Source organism: Seriola lalandi, unplaced genomic scaffold (assembly GCF_002814215.2).
Source record: "Seriola lalandi dorsalis isolate HSWRI2012SDOR001 ecotype SW California unplaced genomic scaffold, Sedor1 jcf7180002054326, whole genome shotgun sequence".
Lineage (NCBI taxonomy): Eukaryota > Metazoa > Chordata > Actinopteri > Carangiformes > Carangidae > Seriola > Seriola lalandi.
In genome coordinates, this window is record NW_019524879.1 from 501,735 (window position 1) to 526,054 (window position 24,320).

The 24,320-nt window shown below is 37.4% G+C and overlaps 2 protein-coding genes and 1 long non-coding RNA gene across 3 annotated transcripts in view; 2 read left to right on the forward strand and 1 right to left on the reverse strand.

Annotated features, from left to right (window-relative positions):
• Nucleotides 1-24,320, reverse strand: part of LOC147819084 (uncharacterized) — a 102,834-nt gene that overhangs the window by 35,430 nt on the left and 43,084 nt on the right. The window contains exon 3 of the long non-coding RNA XR_015437296.1: nt 11,006-11,117. This is a non-coding gene — a long non-coding RNA (uncharacterized LOC147819084). The remainder of the gene's footprint in view (nt 1-11,005; nt 11,118-24,320) is intronic.
• Nucleotides 160-9,145, forward strand: LOC111655584 (hydroperoxide isomerase ALOXE3-like). The gene is made up of 14 exons (XM_087174183.1): nt 160-204; nt 3,533-3,737; nt 3,853-3,934; nt 4,042-4,164; nt 4,251-4,354; nt 4,970-5,142; nt 5,573-5,716; nt 5,816-6,019; nt 6,981-7,067; nt 7,235-7,401; nt 7,481-7,602; nt 7,724-7,824; nt 8,059-8,226; nt 8,356-9,145. Exons 1-14 carry the CDS (start codon nt 160-162, stop codon nt 8,533-8,535), a joined length of 1,905 nt encoding a protein of 634 aa, XP_087030309.1. The 3' UTR covers nt 8,536-9,145.
• epm2a (EPM2A glucan phosphatase, laforin) lies at nt 9,697-18,383 on the forward strand. Its single transcript, XM_023407072.2, has 4 exons — nt 9,697-10,094; nt 11,036-11,210; nt 15,400-15,644; nt 16,884-18,383. The coding sequence occupies exons 1-4, from the start codon at nt 9,842-9,844 to the stop codon at nt 17,165-17,167; spliced, it is 957 nt and encodes a 318-aa protein (XP_023262840.1). The 5' UTR covers nt 9,697-9,841; the 3' UTR covers nt 17,168-18,383.

A 24,320-nucleotide genomic window follows, 5' to 3' on the forward strand; every position in this document is an offset into this window, starting at 1 on the left:
GTTATATTACTGAGCTGTTAGCACCCTACAGTCCTGAGTCCTGCAATTTGCAGATATTTTTCTTTAGTCATCCATTGTCAAAACCCCAACTGTAATTGCCCTCACCCACTAAAATATATTAGAAACACATATTTTCAATATTTTAAAAATCCTCAAATCATGGAGGAACCTGACAATCGACCAGTTCAGTCAGTTCAGCAATCTGTAAGTGAACAGTGTTCTCTAAGTAGGAGAGATGCAGACACATATAGACACATTGGATGTAGCAGTATGGTGGATGTGCTCTATCTTGTAACTACAGACTATGTTTATGCAGGTAAACATGCAACTGAGTTGGATAAACAAGTAGGAGGACAGTCAGTCACAGGACCTGTTCCTCTCAGAAGAGCTTAGTGAGGAGAGTCAGCCACATTATCGACAATCTGTTTCTTAAGTTCATCTGAGTCTTCTCAAAGTACCCAGGAATCACAAGCTTCAACTGACACCCATAAAGAATATAAGGCTTTTCTAGTTTTCAAGGAACAGTTAAAACAGATCCTTCAGTATTGCTTAAAGTGTGGCTCCTTGATTGTGAAGGAAGATGTGAAGGAGCTGCAAAATGAAGGATCTTAGTTGACACTAGAGCTTATATGTGCTAACGGCTGTAGTTAAAGATGGCAGTCTAAGCCTACTCTGAGTGGGACCATAGGGGCAGGGAACCTGGTTTTGGCAGCATAAGTTTTCTTCAGTGGCATATATTTTGCTAAATTTGAACAATTCTGTAGTATCATGAACCTCCAAACAATAAGTGAAGACATACATGGACTTTATATGATGACGCTCTGTTTGGGGAGTGCCCTTGGTTTGAGTGAGATGGATGTGGGTGCCAGGGTTCTTGTGTGTTTCCTGGTCCTCTTAGGTCTACATTAACTAGAGGCTGTGCATGTGATTTTGTGTAATCAAGAGTATATGGACAATGGCCGAAGAACAAGACACTTTAGAAAATGGTATCTGTTTGTACTGAAACAGCTTGGAAAATGCCGGAAAGTCATAGAAATCAGTATCCTTCATCTGTATGACTTTATATGGGTTGTTCATGTTCTGTTGTGTAAAACACACAAGACAGACAATGGTGAATAGAATTCAGATACTGTTGTTGCTTTTTCATATGGCTGTGTATGTTATCTACCTCTTGTACTGCACAGTGGCCTGGAGCACTTCATTGTAATCTTTTTAATTTTAGGATGCCTTGTCAAGAAGTCTGCCATAGAAAAAGCTATAATGGAGTTTCTGTTCTGAGGCACACAGCTGTCACTCCATGTTACTATCTCAGTGGCATCTGGATGATCAAGCACAACCTGTTATTTTCATTGCTGCACTGCTCCCCTCCTTGACATCGCCTCTGTCCACAAAGCACAATAGCTCTTCTTAGTTTCTGCCCTGTGGGCAGTTAAGTTTACGCTTGTAGAAAAATTATCTAATTTCAGCTCGTGGACATGAGATAACATCCTCTGGTCAAAACACACTGTTAGAGTATCTTTATCCACGCTGTCTTTTTGGTGCTCTTGACACATAGTTGTCAGCCATATTCTTTGTTTGGTTGTTTTCATTACTTTGGCTCACCAAGTTTGGTTTAAAGCATATGCTTCACACTGGTCACACCGATCTTTTTATGGGCACGAAAGCTTCGGTTGACCTCTGTGCTAAATATGAATTGATAATAAGATCCTTTCACAGGTGTAATTGCACTGCATCACTGCATTTGAGTCTGTAGAGATCATACATCCTTAAAAAATGAGTGTTGACTCAAGGTACTTTATGTTCTAGCACAACAGTAATTTGACTTAACGACAGGAATAGAATTCCTTGCATCTGGTTTTGACATGCATGTCATCTAATTTTTCTTCATGTACTCCCTCACTTTTTTAGCCTCTATGTTGAGATAGAACTTAAATGAGTAGGTATGCTTTCTTCGTGGTTAATCACAGGTTTGTCTTTCTTTTGTCCCACAGTTTGTAGTCACAGTTATGTAGTTATATGTCCTGTCTTGTTCCAACTGTGCAAAGCCTGTGCAAAGCTTTCAGCTGGGGTTATTTTCTTTGTGCATTTATATGAACATGAAGTGGTAGAGTTCTTCAAAGTTTTTGTTGGTTTGGCTGGAACCTTTTTATTTGCAGTGTTGATATGTTCATAGTCACTTGCAATCAAAGAATATTTTAATCTGAATTTCTGGGATAATATTTACTTTGTGATATTCTTGTAGACCAGAATAAGATTAGGAACTTGTACTTCATTTACAAGAAATAAGAAATTTCAATGTACAATTGATTCCCTAAGGCTGGGTAAGGATGTTGCCAATAAAAACAAATCTTTCAACTTGTTCTGTTTTGCCCAGTTATGAGGATGGTCTACTTATATAAAGGCTAAATATTCAGTTTATTATGTATCACATTCTGAAGCCTTTCAGAAAAATCCTAATGATAAAGGAAATTGTACTGTTCACTACATACACGTAAAATGCTCATAGAAATCTTTGAAGTGCAGTTAATGTAGTCATGTTTGTGTTTGAGTTTTTCTGTACTCTGGGTACAATATGCATGATTACATCCTACTCAAAATCTGTCAGCTGACCTGCAGAGTCAGAGTGGCGTGAAGAATCATCCTGCAAAGCACCACGCATGGTTTCACTTCAACATGCTTATCTGGAAACTGTCATTCATCCATTCATTACTATCCTGTTCTGACTTCTTGATTGGTTGAAGCTTGTCTTAACCCATTAAGACCTAAGGTGTCCTCCAAATAGCGTTTTAAAACCTCAGCATTGTTTGAAAACAATCTCCTAAAACCTGACGGTTTTCTTATAAACTTGATGTTAGATAGAAACATGAAATAAAATCCATTTGAGAGCTTAAACATCTGACTTCTATTATAAATCTGGCTATGGCTAGAAAAATCAAGCACATTTGTTAACATCCTCAGTTCAGTTCAACTCTTTACTCCTAACATTTATGGATATTTCTTTCATCATGAAGATCAAAGGCCTAAGGTTTAAGATCTCAACTGGTTTTTATTTCACATTTCTATCTCCTTCAGAGGCTGAGAAATAAAGGTTTTAGTGACAGCATTGCATCAGGTGAATCTTTACCTCTACATAACAATGATACAAGTTTGCCGATCCCCCTCCTCTTACCCCTCCTCCTCCAACATGTCTCACCGTGAGCCTTAGCCAGCTGGTTAGCAGGTTGAAATCAGTGTGTGAAACTTCTAAATCATTGTTTTGCTTGTTTTCATCCAGGTAATTGCTGTAATCTCCCTCAACATTGCTCCCTTCACTGAGCTGTCACGTTTGTCAATCACTATGTATACTAGAATGCACATACAGGAATTTACATTTTCTATTATTATATTAAAAATTTACATTAATATAGTTTGAGTTAAATGTCTACAGTATATACTACTAAGTAATATACAGTACATGTTGAACTGTACTATGTTATATTTCTGAATTTGTATGCTGTTTAATTTTACCACTTGTATTAACCCTAACTTCCAGACAGGAACCTACACCATAAAAACCAGTTCATCCCTGGGGAAACTTCTGCTGGTCAAGGTGGAGAAAGATCCCTATTTGGTTCTCTCAGAGGATGAGTGGTACTGCTCCAAAATAGTGGTGACGACTCCAGAAGGAGATGTCATTCTCTTCCCCTGTTACAGATGGATCTCCAGGGGAGAACTGGTGGAGCTGAGAGGAGGGAGAGGTCTGCTTCAAATTCTCCAAATAATTTATGATAGATAATTCAAATTAATATTTTTGATATTATTTCTTTTAACACAATTTTATTTGAAAGCTGTAATGTCCTTTTCACCTCTCAGCCATGAAGGTCTTTGAGGAGGACCATCCCCTGTTGACTGACCACCGGAAAAAAGAGCTGATACTTAAAAAGAGCTTGTACCAGTAAGTCTGCAGTACAATATGTACCCAGAGCTGCACTTAAGGTCTCAGAGACTCATCTGGAGATATTTCACTGTGTTTTCTGTAACTTTGTTTGTTTGTTTTTACAGATGGAAGATCATGGCTGAAGGACTACCCCACATCAACAGTTTCAATAATGTGTCTGAGCTCCCAGATGAAATCCGTTTCTCTAAGTCCAAATCGAGCGAAACACTTAACACAAAGAGGATAATGTGAGTCTAAATAATTATTTATGATTGACACAATCAGGTTCCAATATAATCATATAATATTCTTTCTTTGTTTTCCCCTTTTTCAGTGGTGTTGAACTCAAGCTTAAGGGTCTGATCGGATCTGTGGAAAAATGGGAAAGCATTGAAGACATGAAAAAAATCTTTTGGTACAAGAAGACAACAATGTCAGGTACATTTGATTTCCAGTTTTCCAGTTCTGCTGCTTAATACAACACTGCAATGTCACTGTCATAGTGTCATAGTAACAGGTCACATTTTTTTCTCTGCACTAAGACATCTGTAATCTCTTCTGAATATATCATTATTTTTTATTAGGGGAAAACCACATAATCTGTCCTGGGAAAATAGTTTTGAGTTTTGAATTATTTTCAACTTTTTTTTCATCTCTTGAATGAATTTCCCATTGTTTGATTATCTAAACCTGATAAATAATATCTGATAAATATTTGTTGAATTTATTTATTAGAATTATGATTGTGCATGGAAATGTTTACAGACTTCAAATGTTTTGTTAAAAAAAGATTTAACGATTAAAAAAAAACTATTGCAAATCCAAAAGCCCTGCCCTGCAAGCACCTTTTCTAGATCATTTGTGAAGGTTTTGACTGCATTCCATCTCAAATGTCAACATAGCACAATGTAATTTATTAAAATAAGATAACAATGTTGAACCAACAATCTTGTTTGTAGTTAAATGACCATGATCATCATGTTATATTTCAAACCTGAACAATGAAAAACATTTTAGACATTTTATCATAGTTGCCAATTGCTTTTCTTCCAGAGTATGTTACAGAGCACTGGATGGAAGACGACTTTTATGGATACCAGTTTCTGAACGGAATCAACCCCAATATGATCAAGAAATGCTCAGAGCTTCCCCCAAACTTTCCAGTCACAGACGAGATGGTGAAGCTGTTTCTGGAAGAGGATAGCTCTCTGCAGGAAGTAATGGAGGTATGAAAGGAGAGTGGCTTTAACCTCCTAGGACCTGGCGTCCACATATGTGGACCTCACATTTTGGGTTCTCTAGACCACAATACTAACTTTTTCTCAACAAGGGCCTGGTGACCACATATGAGGATATTATACTGCCACTCAGTAATAGAAATGCAAAACTAATGTCCTCATATGTGGACATAATTTTTCTCAGGTCCCAATCAGCCTAAATAGCAAAGAGAAATTAAAAATGCACGCCATGCAAGAGTTCGGGTCTTAGGAGGTTAAATGGCTGATAATATTTACTTCAGGAGTAGATTTGTACATTTAAAGCCTGTACTTATATCACAGTGGATCCCTGAATCATATTCTCTTGATTTATTACAAACACATGTGCTACCTCTTGATGCCTAAACATTTCTTTCTTCTGTCTTTCCTCCACATACAGGACGGCAAGATATTCCTCTATGACCAAAAGAAGATGGATGGAATACCTTCTAGAGACTACAATGGTGAACCTCTGCATGTGAGCGCTGGTCTCTGTCTGTTCTATCTGAACCCGGAAGACAAACTGATGCCAATTGCAATACAGGTATTTCACTGATACACTGAATCAGAAGTTTTCAGAGGTCTTGTCACACTACTTTAACATACTGTATAACAATTAAATGTGTTTTATATCACATTCCAGCTGCATCAACAGCCCTCTGAGGATAATCCCATCTTTCTGCCCAGTGACTCAGAGACAGACTGGCTGCTAGCCAAGATGTTCATCAAAAATGCAGATGTCGTGGATCATGAAGCTGTCCATCACCTCATGAAAACTCATTTTCTGGCAGAGGTCTATAATATGGCCACTCTTCGCTGCTTCCCTGTGATTCATCCCCTCTACAAGGTATAACTACACTCTGCTGTGTAGTTATCATAGAGCTGGCACCTCTTTTTCTAAACTGATGATCTAATTGTGTTTTTTGAGTTGATAGTAGAGAGGAGACACAAAATACAATACCACTGATGGTGCGATTGAGAGCACCGTAAACCTCCAGACCCCCAGGACACTCAATTACCTTAGATCTTAACTTATAATACATGGTAATTGATTTTAAAATTTTACATTTTAACATGTCAGTCTTAGAGAAATGTATTACATTGAACTGTACACAATTTGTAAATACGTAAATAAAGATTAGGAACAACCAATTATAAGTGTTGTAATAAAATAATAAATCTTTATAGAACACTTTTCTACCCCAATAGTTGAGGCATGAGAAAATGAAAAAAAAAAAAAAGACTGCACAACTTTTGTGAAGCGCTGCTCAAGTTGGATTTATGAACAAACCAGATGCCAAGATTATTTGGCTGTTCCCTGTTGGAACATGTACACAGGTATGTGTACATGCTGAGTGGAAACCCAGCACCAGACTCCACCTCTTTATGACTTTATGCTTTCTGAGCTTCAGTGCATTCTCTATGGTATTTTTTTTTATCTCATTCCCACACTTGTAATTCATACATGCCATTAGGGAGGATACGTTTTCAATGAATTATTTTTAGCCCTTCTCTCAAAGCCTAGCTTGTTGATTCCCCTTTGCTTGATGTGTGATGGATATTGTTATTACTTTTATATATATTATATATATATTACATATATACAGTATATGTACAGTATATGCACATATATATATGTATATATTCATACATGTTTTCCTTTTGGAAACAGGGCATGTGGGATGTTTCAAATATGCAGACATTGTTGATGTAGACTGACGTTACTGGCTTCTTTAAATGATCATCACAGTCAGGATGTGCGATGTGTAAGTATCTGATTTTTAATATCCTTCCGTCTTTCTGTACAGCTGTTGATCCCACATTTCCGGTACACTTTCAACATAAATATGGCTGGCCGTGAATCTATTTTTGGAACTGATGGGATTTTAAAAATGGTAAGGCTACAACATCCCTTTTTGAATATTCCCACAATTCCAATTATTCTGAACCACTGCAGAATTTTCATCAAGTTTCAGTCTTTGATTTTTTTTCACAATGCAGACTTTTTTCTACTTAAAGAAACTTTTCTGATAATAAATATTTCCATATAATTGATTATCAGAGTTCACTTGGATCTGAGGGGCTGACAGAGCTCATGAGAAGGGCTCTCTCTGAAACTACCTACAGCTCCCTCTGTCTGCCAGAGAACATCACTGCACGAGGACTGATGTCAATCCCCAACTTCTACTACAGAGATGATGGACTGAAGCTGTGGAACATCATCAACAGGTAATTTTTAATTTAGGTAATAAATATTATGCAAATGTAAATATATACAATTAAAAATCAAATTGTTTGTGTTTACCAGGTTTGTGAAGGCAACAGTGGGGTACTATTATCCCTCAGACAAAGCGGTCCATAAAGACACTGAGCTGCAGGAATGGATCAGTGAGATATTCATCCATGCCTTCTTAGGAAACAAAGCCTCAGGCAAGCCTGCTCAATTTGTTGTTAACACAACCTGAATATAAATTGGCCTCTAGCATAATGAAGTTTTCCACACAGGTAGCAAATGCCAAATATTAACTGAAAATGATGGTGCTGCCAACAGGGTTTCCAGCATGCTTCAATACTGTAAAGGAAGTGATCAGATTCATCACAGTGGTGATCTTCACAGTGACGGCTCAGCATGCTGCGGTCAATAGTGGACAGGTGAGGCAGGAGTAAATAGGAAAATGGAATATGTAGTGCTGTTTGATCAAATTTTCCATATATGGAACGTTTCTCATTCAATACAATTAGTCTTTTAATAACATCTATTTTTCTGTGTTGTTTAATATTAGATTCAATTGATTAAATCTGTTTTCCATTAAAGTTTCCACAACATCAACATATGAAAAAAAATAGCATATAAATATAAATTAAAAGGCTTCTTTCATAATCTAGTTTGACTACCACTGGGTGCCCAATGGCTCACTCCTGCTGCACAAACATCCTCTGACCACTAAGGGGCAGTCAAGCATGGAGACAATTTTGGAGACCCTTCCAAATGTTGGAGAGACTGTCAGCTTTGCAGCAATGGCTTGGGTGCTGTCAGAAAAATACACTGATGTTGTAAGTTTGTTTTTTATGAACACTTAGAAAATACAGTAGATTATTATGGCCTATCCTTGTGGCCTTTACCACAAAACACTATGTCAATCTATATGTCTGAGACCCTTGTTGTATATTTCATTTTGGCAGGTTCCCTTGGGTGCATACCCTGAAGAACGATTCGATGAGCCTGCTCCTAAGCAGATGATCAAAGATTTTCAAGCAGAGTTGTCCTGCCTCAGTGAAGAAATTACATCAAGGAACTCTGAGCTTAAAGTGCCCTACACATATCTGAACCCTACTGAGATAGAGAACAGTATAACTATTTAAGAAAGTCTGAGGGAGTCATACTGTATTAGCTGATTGTATACGTACATTTCTCAACACCTGTCTTGCATGCTGGGAGGTGTGTTATGATTTGAACTTAACTGTATATACAATAGGTGAGGTGTTAGAGACAGTGAAGTGTTGCATGCTGGGACAAGGAGACAATAATTTAGTCATGATGAGTGTGCCTATGGTATATGGACCTACTGTATGTTGAGAAGCGAGCAAGTAGAGGAAGTAACAGCTTCTATTTGGTGAATAATTTTAATTTGAAGGTTTTCTGCATTGGTGTGCTCTTCTGCCATTGATTTTGTTGCTTCAGACTTCTAAGTGCATAACATTAATTTTTACATATTCGTAATTCTGGAAGTAGAGCTACAGTGAGTTCTACACTGGCTCAGAAAAGTTGTAACTAAAGTTGTAACAAACACACATACACACACACACACACACACACACACACACACACACACACACACACACACACACACACACACACAACAGACAGTTTTCATATCTAAAAGTGAAGTTCAAGCTTGAGGAGTATATATATCTGTTTATTGGAAATGCATGAATTTGTTACCTAAAATCCAGTAAAGGTTTTGGTTGTTCAGTTCTGCAACGTCCCTTCAGTCTTACCACATTAACAAAATTTTAGGACTTTAACCTCTGTTTACTTTACTAAACACTAAACCCAGTGTTAGTGAATTGTGTGCACAGTCCCTTTATTATACCATTAATTTAGCCTCAGCCAATTCTATAATGCTGATGACAACCAAAGTAAACTAATGCCTTACTGCTCTTTATGATGAAGACTGGATCTGAAGTTGATTCATCACTAAATTATTTTTGCTGCGGACCAGAAGAACACCTCTTGATTAGGTAGAGCAACAAAACCCAAAAATTGAGAAGAATCATCTTTGTAGAATGGGAGAACACCTCTCCACAGATTTGTGCAAGACTGGTATCATCCATACCCATCATAAAAAAGGCAGACATTAAAAAATAAATAAATAAACATATATGTTTTATGTAATAAATACACTCAAAATGGAATGTCGTTAAGTTAGGGTGTACTGACGTTTGTTGCAGTTTTCTTGGATATGGACCTTTAATTGTGACAGAGTGGGACCTCATTCTTTCCTCCCCGTCTTTGCTGCAAACTACACCGGTCAAAACAAGACCCGATTATTTTTAGACTACACTACACAGTGCATCGGCCACACAGTTCCACGCGCTATAATATAAGCTACAATAGCCCAAGCCTGCCATGCTGAACGACTGAGGACATCTAGTCAAGGCTGCAACGATGTTATTCAGATTCGGTGTCATTCTCACTCCGGAGTCTTACGATGTAGAGGTCTTTGTTTTGGGGTCGCGTACGGAAATGGGCCACTGGGACCCGAGCGGAGCGGTTCAGATGACAGCCTCTCACAAGCTTCTGTCACCACATGAACCGAGTCTGTGGATCGGCGACGTGAAGCTGTCAGAGCCGTTTAAAGACACACTGTGGTTCAAGTTCATCAAAAGAGTCAGAGGCACAGGCACTTATATCTGGGAAGGTATATATTGTGCAGCAGATGTTGCCGCGTACACAAGGACGTTGCTTATAAAAATGTCAAACTGATTTAATGTAATTCCCAACGAAGGTAAAGGGGCAAAAGACGAAAAACAACTCCGCCATGTTTGGTTCATATTGCGTAATGTATCCTTACCGCCACATGATGGCGGTAAAGTGACACTTAGCATTTACCAACATGATCACTGGCTGATTTCTCTGCACCTGTAGTTACATCAGTCTGCTTATATCAGTGATGTAAAAGTTGCAATTCCATAGTGTAAAAATACTACATTACACATTATATAATATGTGATAATATTGCATATTATATTACACACACACACACACAAGTCCTGCGCTCAAAATTATACAAAAGTATGTTATAAATATCAGTAGAAGGATTTTTAGATTGTTCTATTATCATAATAGAGTGCTATATTATTATTTAAATAAGATTACTGGATTATTCGTATTGATTCTTTAACATCTCAGCAGCACTTTGAGGTGGAGTTAGTTTTACTACTTTATATATAGCTGGGTTGTTTATAAATATGCAGCATTTTTTATGTATTTGCTATTTATTTAAAATATGCAAAGTAACTAGTTGAGTAACTAGTTACTGTCCCTGCCAGATGAATGTAGTGGAATAAAAATATTTCCCTCTGAAAGCATTATGTAGAAGAAAATGGAAAATATCAGGAAAATTACAAATACTTCAAAAGTAAATGCACTTTGCTACCCTCCTCTCCTTGCCTCTACTCTCCTATCTGATGCTTAAGCAGTTGTTTTCCTGTTTTATTTTGTCCCTCAAAAAAATATATAGGCAGCCTATAACTGTGTTTAGGAGAGACATCTTTAAAAAACATCTTTATGATTACTCTGTCCTAAATAATTGAGTAATTGGTCACTAACTTGCTAAAAGGTTGTCCTCTTTCTCTCCAGGTAGCGGTTCAAGCCATGACAGGTGGTGTACATACGATGAGAAGAACATGGTGGATGGAGTGTACTGTCACCCGATTGGTCACTGGATAGAGGAAACAGGACACACAGATGAGATGAAACATACCACCAACTTTTACTTTGGTGTGGCTGGTCAGAAGGCCATACATTTTTCCAGGTAATACAATAAAAGCATTCTTTGCATAATGTTGGATGGGGATGCTAAGAGTGTCTAAATTTCATGAAGAGTAAAACATGTCACAGTTCCAGCTAAAAGATTTTCATAGTTAGTAATTTGGCAGCCTGACTTATTGTAACTTACTGTTAAAGGTAGGCAGCATGGCTGGCATTATACGGGAATCCTGCAACATGAAACTGCTGAGGTTTACTTAAGCAAGATGCATGCCAGCATAGAGCCTCTGGGTGTTTTTTTATTGATGTTGTTGCTACCGTCATCATTGTTGTTGGGTAGGTCAACATAGTATTAAGACAGAGAAAACAAACAGGAATACTGATATTTTTGATAATATATTTTTATTGTTTTCACAGCCCATCACCTGGATCATTGAAACATGACACCCCTTACAATCCTTTGCAGTCTCTGTACTTCATCCCATTCTTTTACCTGAACATTTATGATCAATGAAGTGCCATTAGGTGACTGTGCCAAGCCAAGAAATAGTCTGGCACATGACACCCCATAAAACCCCAATTTGTCATTTTTACACTTTGGCCTAGTGTTGTGTAAACAGACAAGATAGAACTTGTCGATTAGTGAGGTTTACCCTTGGACAGAGCCAGGCTAGTTGGGATACCCCTGTGCCTTTCTGCTAAGCTAAGCTAACTAGCTATTGAAGGAAGTTTCATATTTACTGTACAGACACAAGTATGGTATATATCTTCTCAACTAACACTCATCAAGTAGGAAAACAAGTATTTAATAGATATTCCAAAATACTGAATTTTCTGTTGTGATTTTCAGTTATTTGGACATTTATATATTCTTTATCTTACATCTGCAATTTACACTGAAAAAAAGCCCTAAACTAGCAAACAAACAAAGTACCCATCTCGTAGCCTGTAGTAAATACAGAGATCCAATAAAATGCGATTTTTGTTAGAAGTTTTCTGCCTTTGTGATATGAAATCTGATGTGTACCAAATTTAATGATACTAAAAGTTAATAAAAAACAAAATCATTAAGTTCCCTGGGGCCAAGATCAAATCAGCTCCTCTTTTCTTATTTTTCTTTCAGTTTTCAAACACAACCGATCTTCTTTCATAAGGCTTGTACATTAATCTACAGTATGTTCTCAGTGTAAGCTTAAATTCTACTTTGTCCTTATAGTCAATTCCATCAGAAAAAATGCTCCTGCTGTACTTCAGTGACCTGTAAAAAGGGCAGGGGAGTCATGTTGTACTGGCGGGTTTTTTTTATGAAAACTGCAGCACAGACAAAGCCTCAGTCACCCTGTTATGCCTTATCACTCCTTTGTTTTTTAACCTTGTTCTCAACCATTTAGTTATAATCGCTGTCTGTCACTTTGACAATGATTGTTCTTTAAAAAAGTAGACCACTAGCAGTTGTATTATTACCTACTCAACTTTGTTAGTGATCTCAGTTGAAAGGAAAGGTCGTTCATTTTTATTTTCAAGGCAGCTCATACAGTAACTGGCTCATTTTGCATAAGTGATTGATAGTTACTCTGTGTCAAAGAAAAAAGTCTTATGGTAGACCTACTCCTTAATATATATACATTTATTTTTTTATTTTCTTTCCTATTCATAAGTATATTAGAAAGTGAGACTGGCAATGACTTTGGCTAAATTCAGTCATTTACATCTTCAAGGTCTAATCATTGCATAAATCAATCATTTCCTAAATCATTCACTCTGTACTCCGGTCAAAATAGAGCTAAACTTTTATCGCATAATTTACAGTGGGATCCTTAACAGATACTCTGTTGTTTCATTATTATAAATGTTCCCCGCAATGTACAGTTAGGAAATCCAACACTCCTTGCCCATTTCTGAATCATTTGCTACACTCTTTAGCACATTCGCAGTATAGCTCTAGAAATCCCAATGTCTGTTGAGCAGTCACCTCAGTCAGTCCATCATTTTGGTCCAGACTGAAATATCTCAACTGTAACTTGGATAATTATCAAATTTTGCACAGACATTCATGGTGCCCAGAGGACAACTCCAACTGACTTTGGTGATGCCCTGACTTTTCCCAGTGAGCCACCATGAGAATGACATTTGTGGGTTTTAGTGAAATGCATCAACAACTATCGAGTGGATTGTTGTGATATCTGGTACAGATAACCATGGTGCCCAGAGGATGAATGTTTGTCTTTGGTCAGTCATCCAATGGGTTAAATAAACAGTCCACCACCGTGTTTTATGGTTTTACTGACCATTGCACTACCCTCTGAAATACCTGCCTCTCAGACCATAATCACACATCTCTGACATAACTTTTAGGATTTTGAAGTTCAAGCAATGTTAAAGCATGAGCAATAGTGAAAGACAGGCTTAAAGGGGTAAATGTAATTTGCTAAATTTCTGGGGTTAGATGCAAGAAAAAAGTGATGGTTTGGAGGATGCATGTTCATGTTTGAATGAAATCTATATATTGGGCCTAAAAAGAGGTTAGCAAATAACCACACACAACATCCATCATGCACCAACCTATCCATGCATGCCTTCCTTTTGTAAGGCATATACACAGTGCCATGGTATACCAGGAATGGCAATAATTTACCACAGACCCCGAAAGCAGTAAGTATATAACTTGCATAAGAATGAGGAGGCTTGGCTGGTGCCATCAGGTTTTAATTTGTGTCCAAAGACCTTACAAGGCTTATGTCAAGGACCTATGTTCAGTAGGAGGCACTGTGCCCTTGTATCATGCCTATTAATAGCTTTTTAAATTAGTCTCTCAGACCTTGCGTCCGTGTAGCCCCAAGTATGATTCACACTCACCTCTGTAGTAAATCACTACATGAAAAAGAGACTTTAACGTACTTTTAGCCGCTGCCTCGTCTCTTGTGCTCATATACAGAGTAAAAGAGGCCTAAGGGTAATACAGCCATTTTTGTAATGAGTTTTTCTTATCGTTGAGCAAGTGGGGTATTTCAACATGTTGAGATGTTTGTTTTTCAGTCATAAGTAAAGTTTTTAAATCAACTTGGGACAACTAAACACTAAAGACAAAAAAGATATCCTTTTCAAAAATTAACATATAATCCTGCATTATTTAGTTAATTATGCAGTGTATGAAAAGACAATGTAAAACAACAAAACCATCAACTAGCATCAACATTTCTCATATTTCCATTTTACTGTACTAAAAGAGAGATAATAAGATTACATTTTGTTTGACATCAAAATAATTCGAATTTTTATCTTGACAGAGACTGATATTGAAAGTAAAGCTAGTGTTATATTTTCCACATCCGCGAGTATGCGTGGGTCTGCGAGGGTCCCCTAGGGTCCATGTGACGTAAATTTTGTTATCAGGTGTACCCTCCAATTTGTTGTGTCCGCAAGGACCACAACAGTCTGTATGGCAACAACTACAAGGGCACCAACTGTGCATGCACTCTTCTAAGCGGACTAGAATGTAGTATAATAAAAAACATATTACTACACATCCCTAGTGTCTGCAGCTGTTCGTGTACATGTCCAAAAGGGAGTATAATTGTAGCCTAAGAAAAATAAGTGTATAATTTTTCAGTGGAAAAACAGTTAATTCACCAACAACAAAGCCATTTTGCAGGTATTTTTATGTAAAAAGAAACCCCCCAAAAAAACAGAGGTTATCTGGTAACAGCAAGTCAAGACCAGAGACTTTCACTGCACTGCCACTCTGGAACATCAGAGATTAACAGCGTCCTTTCTTCCTTGCATGTGTCACCTCCTCTGGTTGTTGACTTTATGCATGCTAATGAGCAATAAATGGAGCCAGCCTCAGACCATAGTGTTCAGGAGGAAAATTAGAGGGATAAAACATCATTGCTATGAGGGAGAGAGGGAGGAAGGTAGCAAAAAACAGAGAGAGATGAAACCTTTTGCTTCTTAGTGACCTACTAAGCTTGCCTCTTATCTGTCTGTAATACAGATTTCAAAAAACATCTTAAACGTGCTACATTATCTCAAGTTTTTAAACCTTGCTTTTGAAGGGTATAGCCATTCCAATCCTGTGTAATCTGATAATATTCACTTTGGCATTATCTTGCAAATTCCTTTGTGTCTAATCAGTCATTGCCTAGACCTCACAACAAATTTTCAAAATGCATAATATACTATACAATAAGGACTTAATCATAAATTATTAATGCATTCCTATTTAATGCCCCCAGGGTGCTATCACGTGTTTGGCTGGGCAGCTGCCCTCGACAGGTCGAACATGTGACAATCAAGATGAAACATGAATTGGGCATTACTGCAGTGATGAACTTCCAGACAGAGTGGGATGTGGTGAACAACTCCTATGGATGCAGACGCAACGCAGAGGAAACCATGACCCCAGAAACCATGATGCATTTGTACAAAGACTGTGGCCTGGTGTATGTGTGGATACCCACACCTGACATGAGCACGGAGGGTAAGAAGAATTTTATGGAATTAATTCAGTAATAACAATAGTATTGAACTGAGTCAGAGTGATGGAGCCGACAGTTTTGAGTTGTTATGGAGTCAATGTCTTCCTCAAAGACACTTTGGCAGTGCACACGCTTTAAGCTCTAAACTTACTCATTATGCCAAGCTTCACCGTGCTGTTTTTTCACTTTAGAAAGAGAGCTAGATGAATGCAAGAAACACACCTCAAAAGGATCTGTAATTGATGAAATTATAGCCAACCATGAAGGTCATGGGGTCATAATTCTTTACCATTGCCAGTGTAAAGAATTATCTATAAAGTATAGAATCTCATGCATTGTGTTAGTCAAAAAATAAGTGTTATTTTTGCTTCTACATTGAATTTAAGCAAAGAAAAAAAGTCAGAATTAATCAAAATAGTCTTGAGTGTGATCACTTTCTGAGCAAGTCCCTGGAAACATTTACTGTATATAGTGATCTTACTACATGTGCACCTCTTGATACTTGCAGTTCATTGCTGACAGTATTGTATTTTGCTCTGTCCAGCAACCTGCACAATAACTGTGATAAATGTACTTTTTAAGTATGCATGGGTATGCCTCTAGGCAAATAACTGCCAACAGTCATTTAAGGTACTATATATTATAAGTTTCTTCTCCACGGGTGATGCAAACTGGTAAATACCCAAGTTAATCCAAACAGGTCAGAGTATGTTACAGGATAAGTATTGTGATATTCTATTTTTCTTAACATCAACAAAGCCTACTAACAAGTATCATATATGTATCAAAAGTCTGATTATTCATCTGTGCAAGAGGCCTCCATTGTTGACTATAAATGATAAAAAATGCATTGAGCATGAGCAAAATTATTGCGTTAGGTTACATGTTTCTTAACTCTGAGTCAACCTCACATACACCTTCCTGATTCTGTAAATATTTACTGGAGCACCAAGCCTTTATTAATCCACAGTAGAAAATAGTTCCCCAAAAACGAACCATTTACTTCAGTTTTAATAATGTTTCTTAAAAACTACAATACCCAGTTTTGGTTTATTATTTATCCCTTTAAAAAATGTAGAAAGCTTAAATACAGTATGAATTAGTGGGTGTGAGTGCCACAGACTAGGCAAACCAGAAAGTATTGAGATGTATTTTCATGAGATTCATTTAGATAAAAAAAATATAGAATATCGCCAGCCCTCTCCTTTAAGTGTATTGTGTGTTTCTCTCTCCTTATACAGGTCGTATCAGGATGCTTCCTCAGGCTGTATTCTTGCTTCATGGTCTTTTGGAGAATGGTCACACTGTCTATGTTCACTGTAACGCTGGAGTAGGCAGGTCGACGGCTGCTGTGTGTGGCCTGCTAATGTACATCCTTGGCTGGAGCATGAGGAAGGTGCAGTACTTTGTTGCAGCCAGGAGGCCAGTAGTGTATATAGATGAGGAGGCTTTAGTCCAGGCTCAGGCTGACTTCATCCAGAAGTTTGGACAACTGCGACCATCCATCTCTTACCCAGAGACATGAGAGTTTAGTGTCTTTCTACTGTGGTCTTCAAATTTCAAGACTAAATTTACAATTATGGAAAGCTCCAATGGAATGGACTTTTGGAAGCTAAAATGATTCCTACATAAATATATTTAGTCAGCGTGAAAGCAGCAAAGTCAAATAACCCGTAGCAAGAAAATTAACCTCTACTTAAATCTCATGTATGTAAATGACCCCCCTGGTTCATCCTGAAGTATCTGGAGAGAGTTCTACTGGCTGCCAGCATAGATGTTGCAAGCAATTAATTCTGCTGTTGTGTGTTAGCTTTTAACTTCAGGAATTACTCTCTGCCATTTTGCACACACAGTCACAAATTATGCACTTGGAGTCAACCGAGGACACTATTAGTAGTTTTCAGTAAATGTCTGCAGGGGTGTTTGGGAAGACATTTTCTTTTAGCCCTTTTTGTAATCATTAATTAATTGAGTTGACATTTTGAGAAGGCAACTTTCAGCTGATGTGTTGAACAGCAACGATTGAGAGGAGGATTGAAAGGGAAGCAGGTTAAGGATGGAGGAATATAAACTGTTTCTCTTTCCACTGTTGCTATTGCATGATTATATATCATTTAAGAGAATCCCCTTTTCTATTTCAGAGTAAAAAATTGTCCTTTTTTTTGGGAGAGAAGTCTTAATGCTGCATGAAAATGGCAGACCTTGTGAAAGGAACAAATTCCTAAAATGATAATGCCCCTCCATCTCTGTCAGACAGGTTTTCTGCTCCCAGACATCGAAGAATACAGCTCCGCCCCATCTCTCTCAAAGAGCTTGATAGCATTTCATCTTTATTTATTTATCCGACAAATGTTATTCCAGCCAATCTCCTACATAACAAAAACAACATCCCTGCCAGACCATTTTAATGCATACATAATAAGACATTATTGGAATACTGTTTGTTGTCAGTTTTGAACTTCTGCCTAGACTCTTGTTGAGAATATATTGCGTTTTTAAGATACAGTGTTTTTGTTACCTGTCCCTTATTTGAGACAGTTAGTGGATTAGCGAAGAGGGAAGATTCTTCTCCTGAAGCACAAGTCTTGTCATTACCTTTCAGTAAGTCTCTGCAGAAGACAGCACCTTAAGACGGTGTCTTTGGGGATGGATTGGTGGATTGAGCCATGCATATGTGCTAGGGGAAGCGAATTATCATGAATTTCTAAACGTGCTAAAAATAAAAACTGAATATAAAATTATTGGAATACTTTTCTTGTTTTAAGAAGCAGAATGTTTACAGGTCTGAAAAAAATGTGCCTGCCTACCATGTGCCATGCTGGGATTTGTCACTTAATGAATGCAAATGTAATTGGTAAACATGTTGCATTTATTCCCCTGGGTCGTTATCAGTGATTGATGTTATCAAGTATTTGTAGTCCAGGATCTGTCAATCACCTACACCAGTTCCCCTAGATCCTTGCATTCAAATTAGAGTAGGTATTATAGTGCATTTGCAACAGTCACTTCTGTACCAGATACCCGTTTTATATGGTGCAAAAGATTTTCCACAAACATCTAAAGTTCTATTTCAACCAGAATGTGCATTGAGAATACACTATGTACATGTGTTGTGCTTATTGTTTTAGCTTGCATTGTCCCTCCAAGCCATCAATCTGTATTTATTACCTCTGCTTCTCCCTTTACAGACATTCATTCTGTTGATTTAAAGCATCACAGACCTATTCTTTAAATTTGCTTCTGAAGTACAACTTCTATTTATCCCTTAATGGATCCATCAACTGAGACTGACCATTTTTTAAATTCTCTGCTTCAAGGTGAAAAAATGTTTTGAAAAAAACAAACATTTCATAAATAAAATTCTTTTAAGGTGTAAATCAGGGGGTCTTGGTGATGATAATGTATTTGTAAAACAGATTAACATCAAGAATTATTCTGACAGTATCTGAATATCTCTATTGTCCCGTCATTCATATCCAAAGTTGATGATTATACTTTAAGACATTTTTAGTGTAGTCCTCACTATTCATGGCCTGTATATAAAATAGTGGGATGACCAGCATACAGAGAGTCACTAAACTATATAATCTACTAGATTACTATATATATATATATATGTACTATACTTTTACTATATATATATTTTACTATATTGGAATCTTTTTCAAGTTGCAAATATTCAGGATACACAAAATAGACTAAACCTAACCCTATAATAACTGAACGATTTGAGCCATTCATGATAGGGATGTTAATCAAAAGGAATCTTACATCCTTCCTGCACTGTTAAGGATACACCTACAGCCGGAGCAAGGCAGGCAGCTGGGCGTAATATTAACTAATATTATGATTATGTATTTTAACAGGCACATATGCTATGACATTTTTTCTGCTGTACATCAGTGTCTGTTTCATCCGGTGAATTAAAATCGGCACATGTTTGTGACAGTGACACAGCGTAGAGACAACATCCAAGAAGAAAACAAAATACCAGAGCTGAGCCCAGAATTTACTGCCAAACAACATCAACAGAATGTCTGAAATGGCAAATCTCGCCAGCTGCAAAGATTGTATCCCATCACTGTTAGCAGTATAAATAATACCCATTAGTGTATCAAAGATGGCAAGTACCCCAGACAGCCCTGGCATCCCAAGCAGCAGGATACTATAGACTGTAGGCAGATCCACTTAATTTTCACATTAACCTGAGTCTTGCCACTGCTGGAAAATCACAAGGAAACAAGTGTGTCCAAATCATTAGGGCTGGGCGTCAAAAATATTATAGTAATATATATATTTTTTCATATTGATTGAAATAAATAATTACCAATATATACTGTACATGTCATACCATTTATGCAGAAGGAAACATTCAGCATATTTGTTAGAGCTCAAAGATAAGTAAGTTAGAAAAGTAACATTTTGTTGAGTAACAGTGAATGTAAATATACCTTTTGTTTGTTTAAAAGAAAACTCCACAGGATACCTTTTAATTTGAAGTGCAAAGGGTATAATGAGTATAGGATTGTAATAAATGTACTATGGTTCTGAACTATCATTTATTTTTGAATTAATAGCGTGATACTCGCCACAGCCATAAAAATTGGTGTAACATTTTGGCCTCAACAAGGAAACAGCAACAATGCTTTTACTAAAACATCACACAAAAGATCAAATTGTTATGCTACACATATTAGCACTGATGCTGGGAGATGTATTTACTTTTATGTTCCACATAACTGATATAAATATTGACTCACTTCACTAAAATGTACTATGCATGTTAGCAGTCTTTGGGCTTTACACATACTCTGCTGGATGGGGGATGAATGTTTCACATGATGGAAAAGGTTGGTTCTAGTCTCATCAGCACCAGTTGCCTGCATATCTTGCAGCAGATATCCATTTGCTGTTTATCCAGCTTTACATGTCCGAACTATTTCCAAATCACCAGCGTTGAGTGATCAATTCACTGCAATTTCCTCATCTTGTGTGGATGTCTGAATCTCCTTTTACAGTTCCAACAATGTGTTCTGTTTCCCCTTTTTATGGCCATGCACAATCAGATATGTAAGCCTATTGCTGTAGCCTAATAGAGTGATTGGGCAGACAAAAGTTGATCGAAATGCATTGTTTTATCACCCAGTCCTACATATCATCATTAAAAATATGAAACTCCAACAGCGTGAAAAAATTGGCTCCTTAATGCTTAATGTTATTATGTATTTCTAAACAAATCTTGTACTATTAGAAAAAATAAGCTGTGAAATGCATGCAGGTAGGATTACTACGTGTATGTTGGTTTCCCTAACTATTCAAGTTGTACCCTACACCATGTGACTCCTGGCTTTACTATACATTGCTGCCAATCAAATTCAGTTTGGTTCAGACACATAATCACGTACAGTGGAATAGTAACACTCAGATAGCAAAAGGAATGACCACATACTGATTAAATATAATAAAGAAAGCAGAGTCCTGGGTCTTAAAAGTCGTTGTGAAAGTTGCATATGAACTATGAATTACGCAAATATATCTCAACATTGTAAAGCTGCCCCTGAATTGAAGATGATCAAGAACATCTTATTTAGATTTTTTGTGAAATGGATCCCACATAATGAAACTATTACCTCCTGAACAGATGGTGCTCCACAACTCACATGTTTAGCAATATTACATTCTCCACATCATACAACTGTATTTGTGGCTGAAACCTTTGCTAGAATCAAAATCTCTTTAAATTCATTTATATATGGAGTATTACATGATTTATTTGTTGAAGAGAGCAAAAAGACACACATGCACTATGCATGACACCCAAAGTGCAAGTATACAACACAAGTCAAGTGTGTACAGTAGAGTATATCACCCTGCATTCCAAGATAATTATTTTATATTCTATGGCTAAATAATTCTCAGCCACTGCCTCATTTCATCCAACAGTTTGGTATCAAAGCAGCAGACATTCAGTCCACATTTTGCAAAGGCTCATTAAACGTCCTACTGCTTTATTTTGCATATCTGTGAGATGGATGAGCAGAACTATTCAAAGTCAGTAAGGCACACTACTCACAAGAAGAAATTATTTGTTTACTTTCTGTATTAGAAATAATTATCTAAACACAGCCAGTCTATTTAAGCTTTGGAGAGTGAATTGCCCAACAAGCCTTTAGTCTTCTGAGATGCATGATGCTTTGAGCACAAACTCTGCCCTTTGAAATACTTACTATTCATCTTCCATGCAGTTCTATTAGCTTGACCACTCTGCACTAGGCATTCATTCATCATAGAGAGGTAAAGCTTTTTCACCTGCACGGACAATCCCACAAGTCACACATACAAAGACCCACAAATGATTTATATGCATCACGTCCGTCTGGGCACCCTCGGCCAATTTACTTAATAGATTCCAAGTCCAGCTATATCATTTGCATGGTCTTGGCTCACTATGTGCCTAAGAAAAATCCAGCAATGAAGACATTGCTCTTGACTTTGCTCCCGGGCAGAGCTCCAGTCACCCTGTCAGATATTGACTGTGGAGTACCGACTATAGCTCCAGATTTACAGACTTATTCTACCATGTATGTTTCAGTAGCTTGCACCAGCAGCCCATCTTGTTGGAGGACAGGTTTATCAATGCAGTTCAAGAACATTTGACTATGAGGCATTCAGTGCAATTCGAAAACAGGCATGAATAATGTTGCACAGTTGGAACTACAATAAAAATGTCCATAAATCTAGGAGGCTGCAGTGTAACATTGCTGAATAATAAATACATTTGAGATTGAAAGATGTAGAGTCACTGCATGAAGCTGGATAGCATTTCCTAATGTCTGTGTCATGCCAAAATATGCATGTATTCCTCCAGACAAACAACCACACTAGACTTAATAGATATGAATTATGTACAGGCTCTGATATATGTAGGGATACTCACTCTGAATTTTTTTCCTGACTGATAGCCGACGCTCATTAACTGTTTTTAACCAAGATTAAAAGTTTCTATTTACAATAGAGTAGTATCTGTAACCCATTAAAAAACACAGGGGTTAGAGTGGACTGCAACGACCCGGAACATCTAAACAGAGAGCGAGACGGATAAGCACAAAATGGACAAAAACCCCACCACACAAGGCGATGGTCCAGTCCTCCTAACTTCATTGTTGCAGAAGAAGCACAGTCCCACTTATCCAGGGACATGGATAAAGCTCTATGTTATAAATGTATGAGGTTATTATAAAGATCAGCTCAGTTCAGCTCAGATCAGATCAGTGATTAAAAAAAGAGCAGAGGAGCAGAATCGCTTCTTGACTGGTACAGAGAAATGCACTTCTGGTGTGAACAGCCAGGCTACTGTGCAACAAAGAGTCAGACTGGCATTAAACCTCAAAATTAAATAAACAGTCCTGGTTTACCTCAGTCCTCAGCATAGCAGACAGCTTGTCTACGTGTTTTTTATCAAGAAATAGCAACATATCAATATGCTGTAGGGTAAGGCTGGTTTACAGTCTGTAAATTGTGAGACTCATGGCAGAGAATACACACTCAGATGGCACTGATGTTCCAGGATATTTTAACTGCTTAACTAATTTAAGACCTAAGTGAAGTCTGGAGAATGGTCAGCATTTGGCGAAATGCAAAACCTGTTGGAAATGTTAACCATTCTCCCCATTTACCTCCACTATAGCAGTTCAGAAGAATGCTCTGATCAAAGAGCCATTTTTGATGAAACAAAAGATACAGTGAGGTTTATTGGAGTGTCAAGCAACTTAATTTTTTATCAATGTGGTCCAAGCTGATTTCATGATGTGGTGATAGCAACATTCAAAAAGTCTGGTGGGAGTTGTAGTTTGTAATTTATGAGAGACCTTAATCAAAAATCTTGCAGTTTTCCCTCATAAACTTTGCAAGCATTGCGTTGTTACAGTAGCTGGGTAGTTTCACTTATGTTGATATATGAGGTGGGTATAGAGTTAGGAAGAGAGAGCCATCATAACATCCACCAGCGCCAATTGGATGGATTGTCCAAGCAGATGACATCTGTGAAGCTGGTCTATTGGCCAATTGAACTTTAATGCATTATTTGCAGCCTGAGCCATTCCCTTAGGAGCTAGTGGCAGTAACCTACTGATATTCAATAATATCCAGCCTTTGTCTCTGAGGGACCATAACAATGACTGGGCTGATATATGCAAACTCGACATTTCTCAGACTGAGTGAATACAATCTGAGAATTGTTTATTGCTGCAACACATAAACATTGCATCCAATTAATTTCCTAATCAGTTGGTGGGCTTTTGCCTTTATTGTGGGTGCACTTTCCTTTTTTATCAAGAACCTTACTGAGATTTGAGTGTGGGGCGCTCTGCTGCCCTTTCCATTATGCATTTCTTTTTTACAGATACATTATACCATAAACCTCTCTTTAGAAAATCTGCAAAAAAAGGACATTTTGTTTGTCACACATTACCTATTTATAAATGTCTTAACTTGGACTTTTTCCATCAGAAAGCATAAGCATATGAGTGTTTGAGTTTAATGCTACAAAGTAAACATCAACATTATTAGAAAACTGCTGTTTTTTGTTTTTATGTTTGTTTTTATTGTTGTTTCTAATGTTTCTTGATAATTAGCTTTTTTAATGGTGTAGATTTCTATGCATGAACTGAATGATTGGA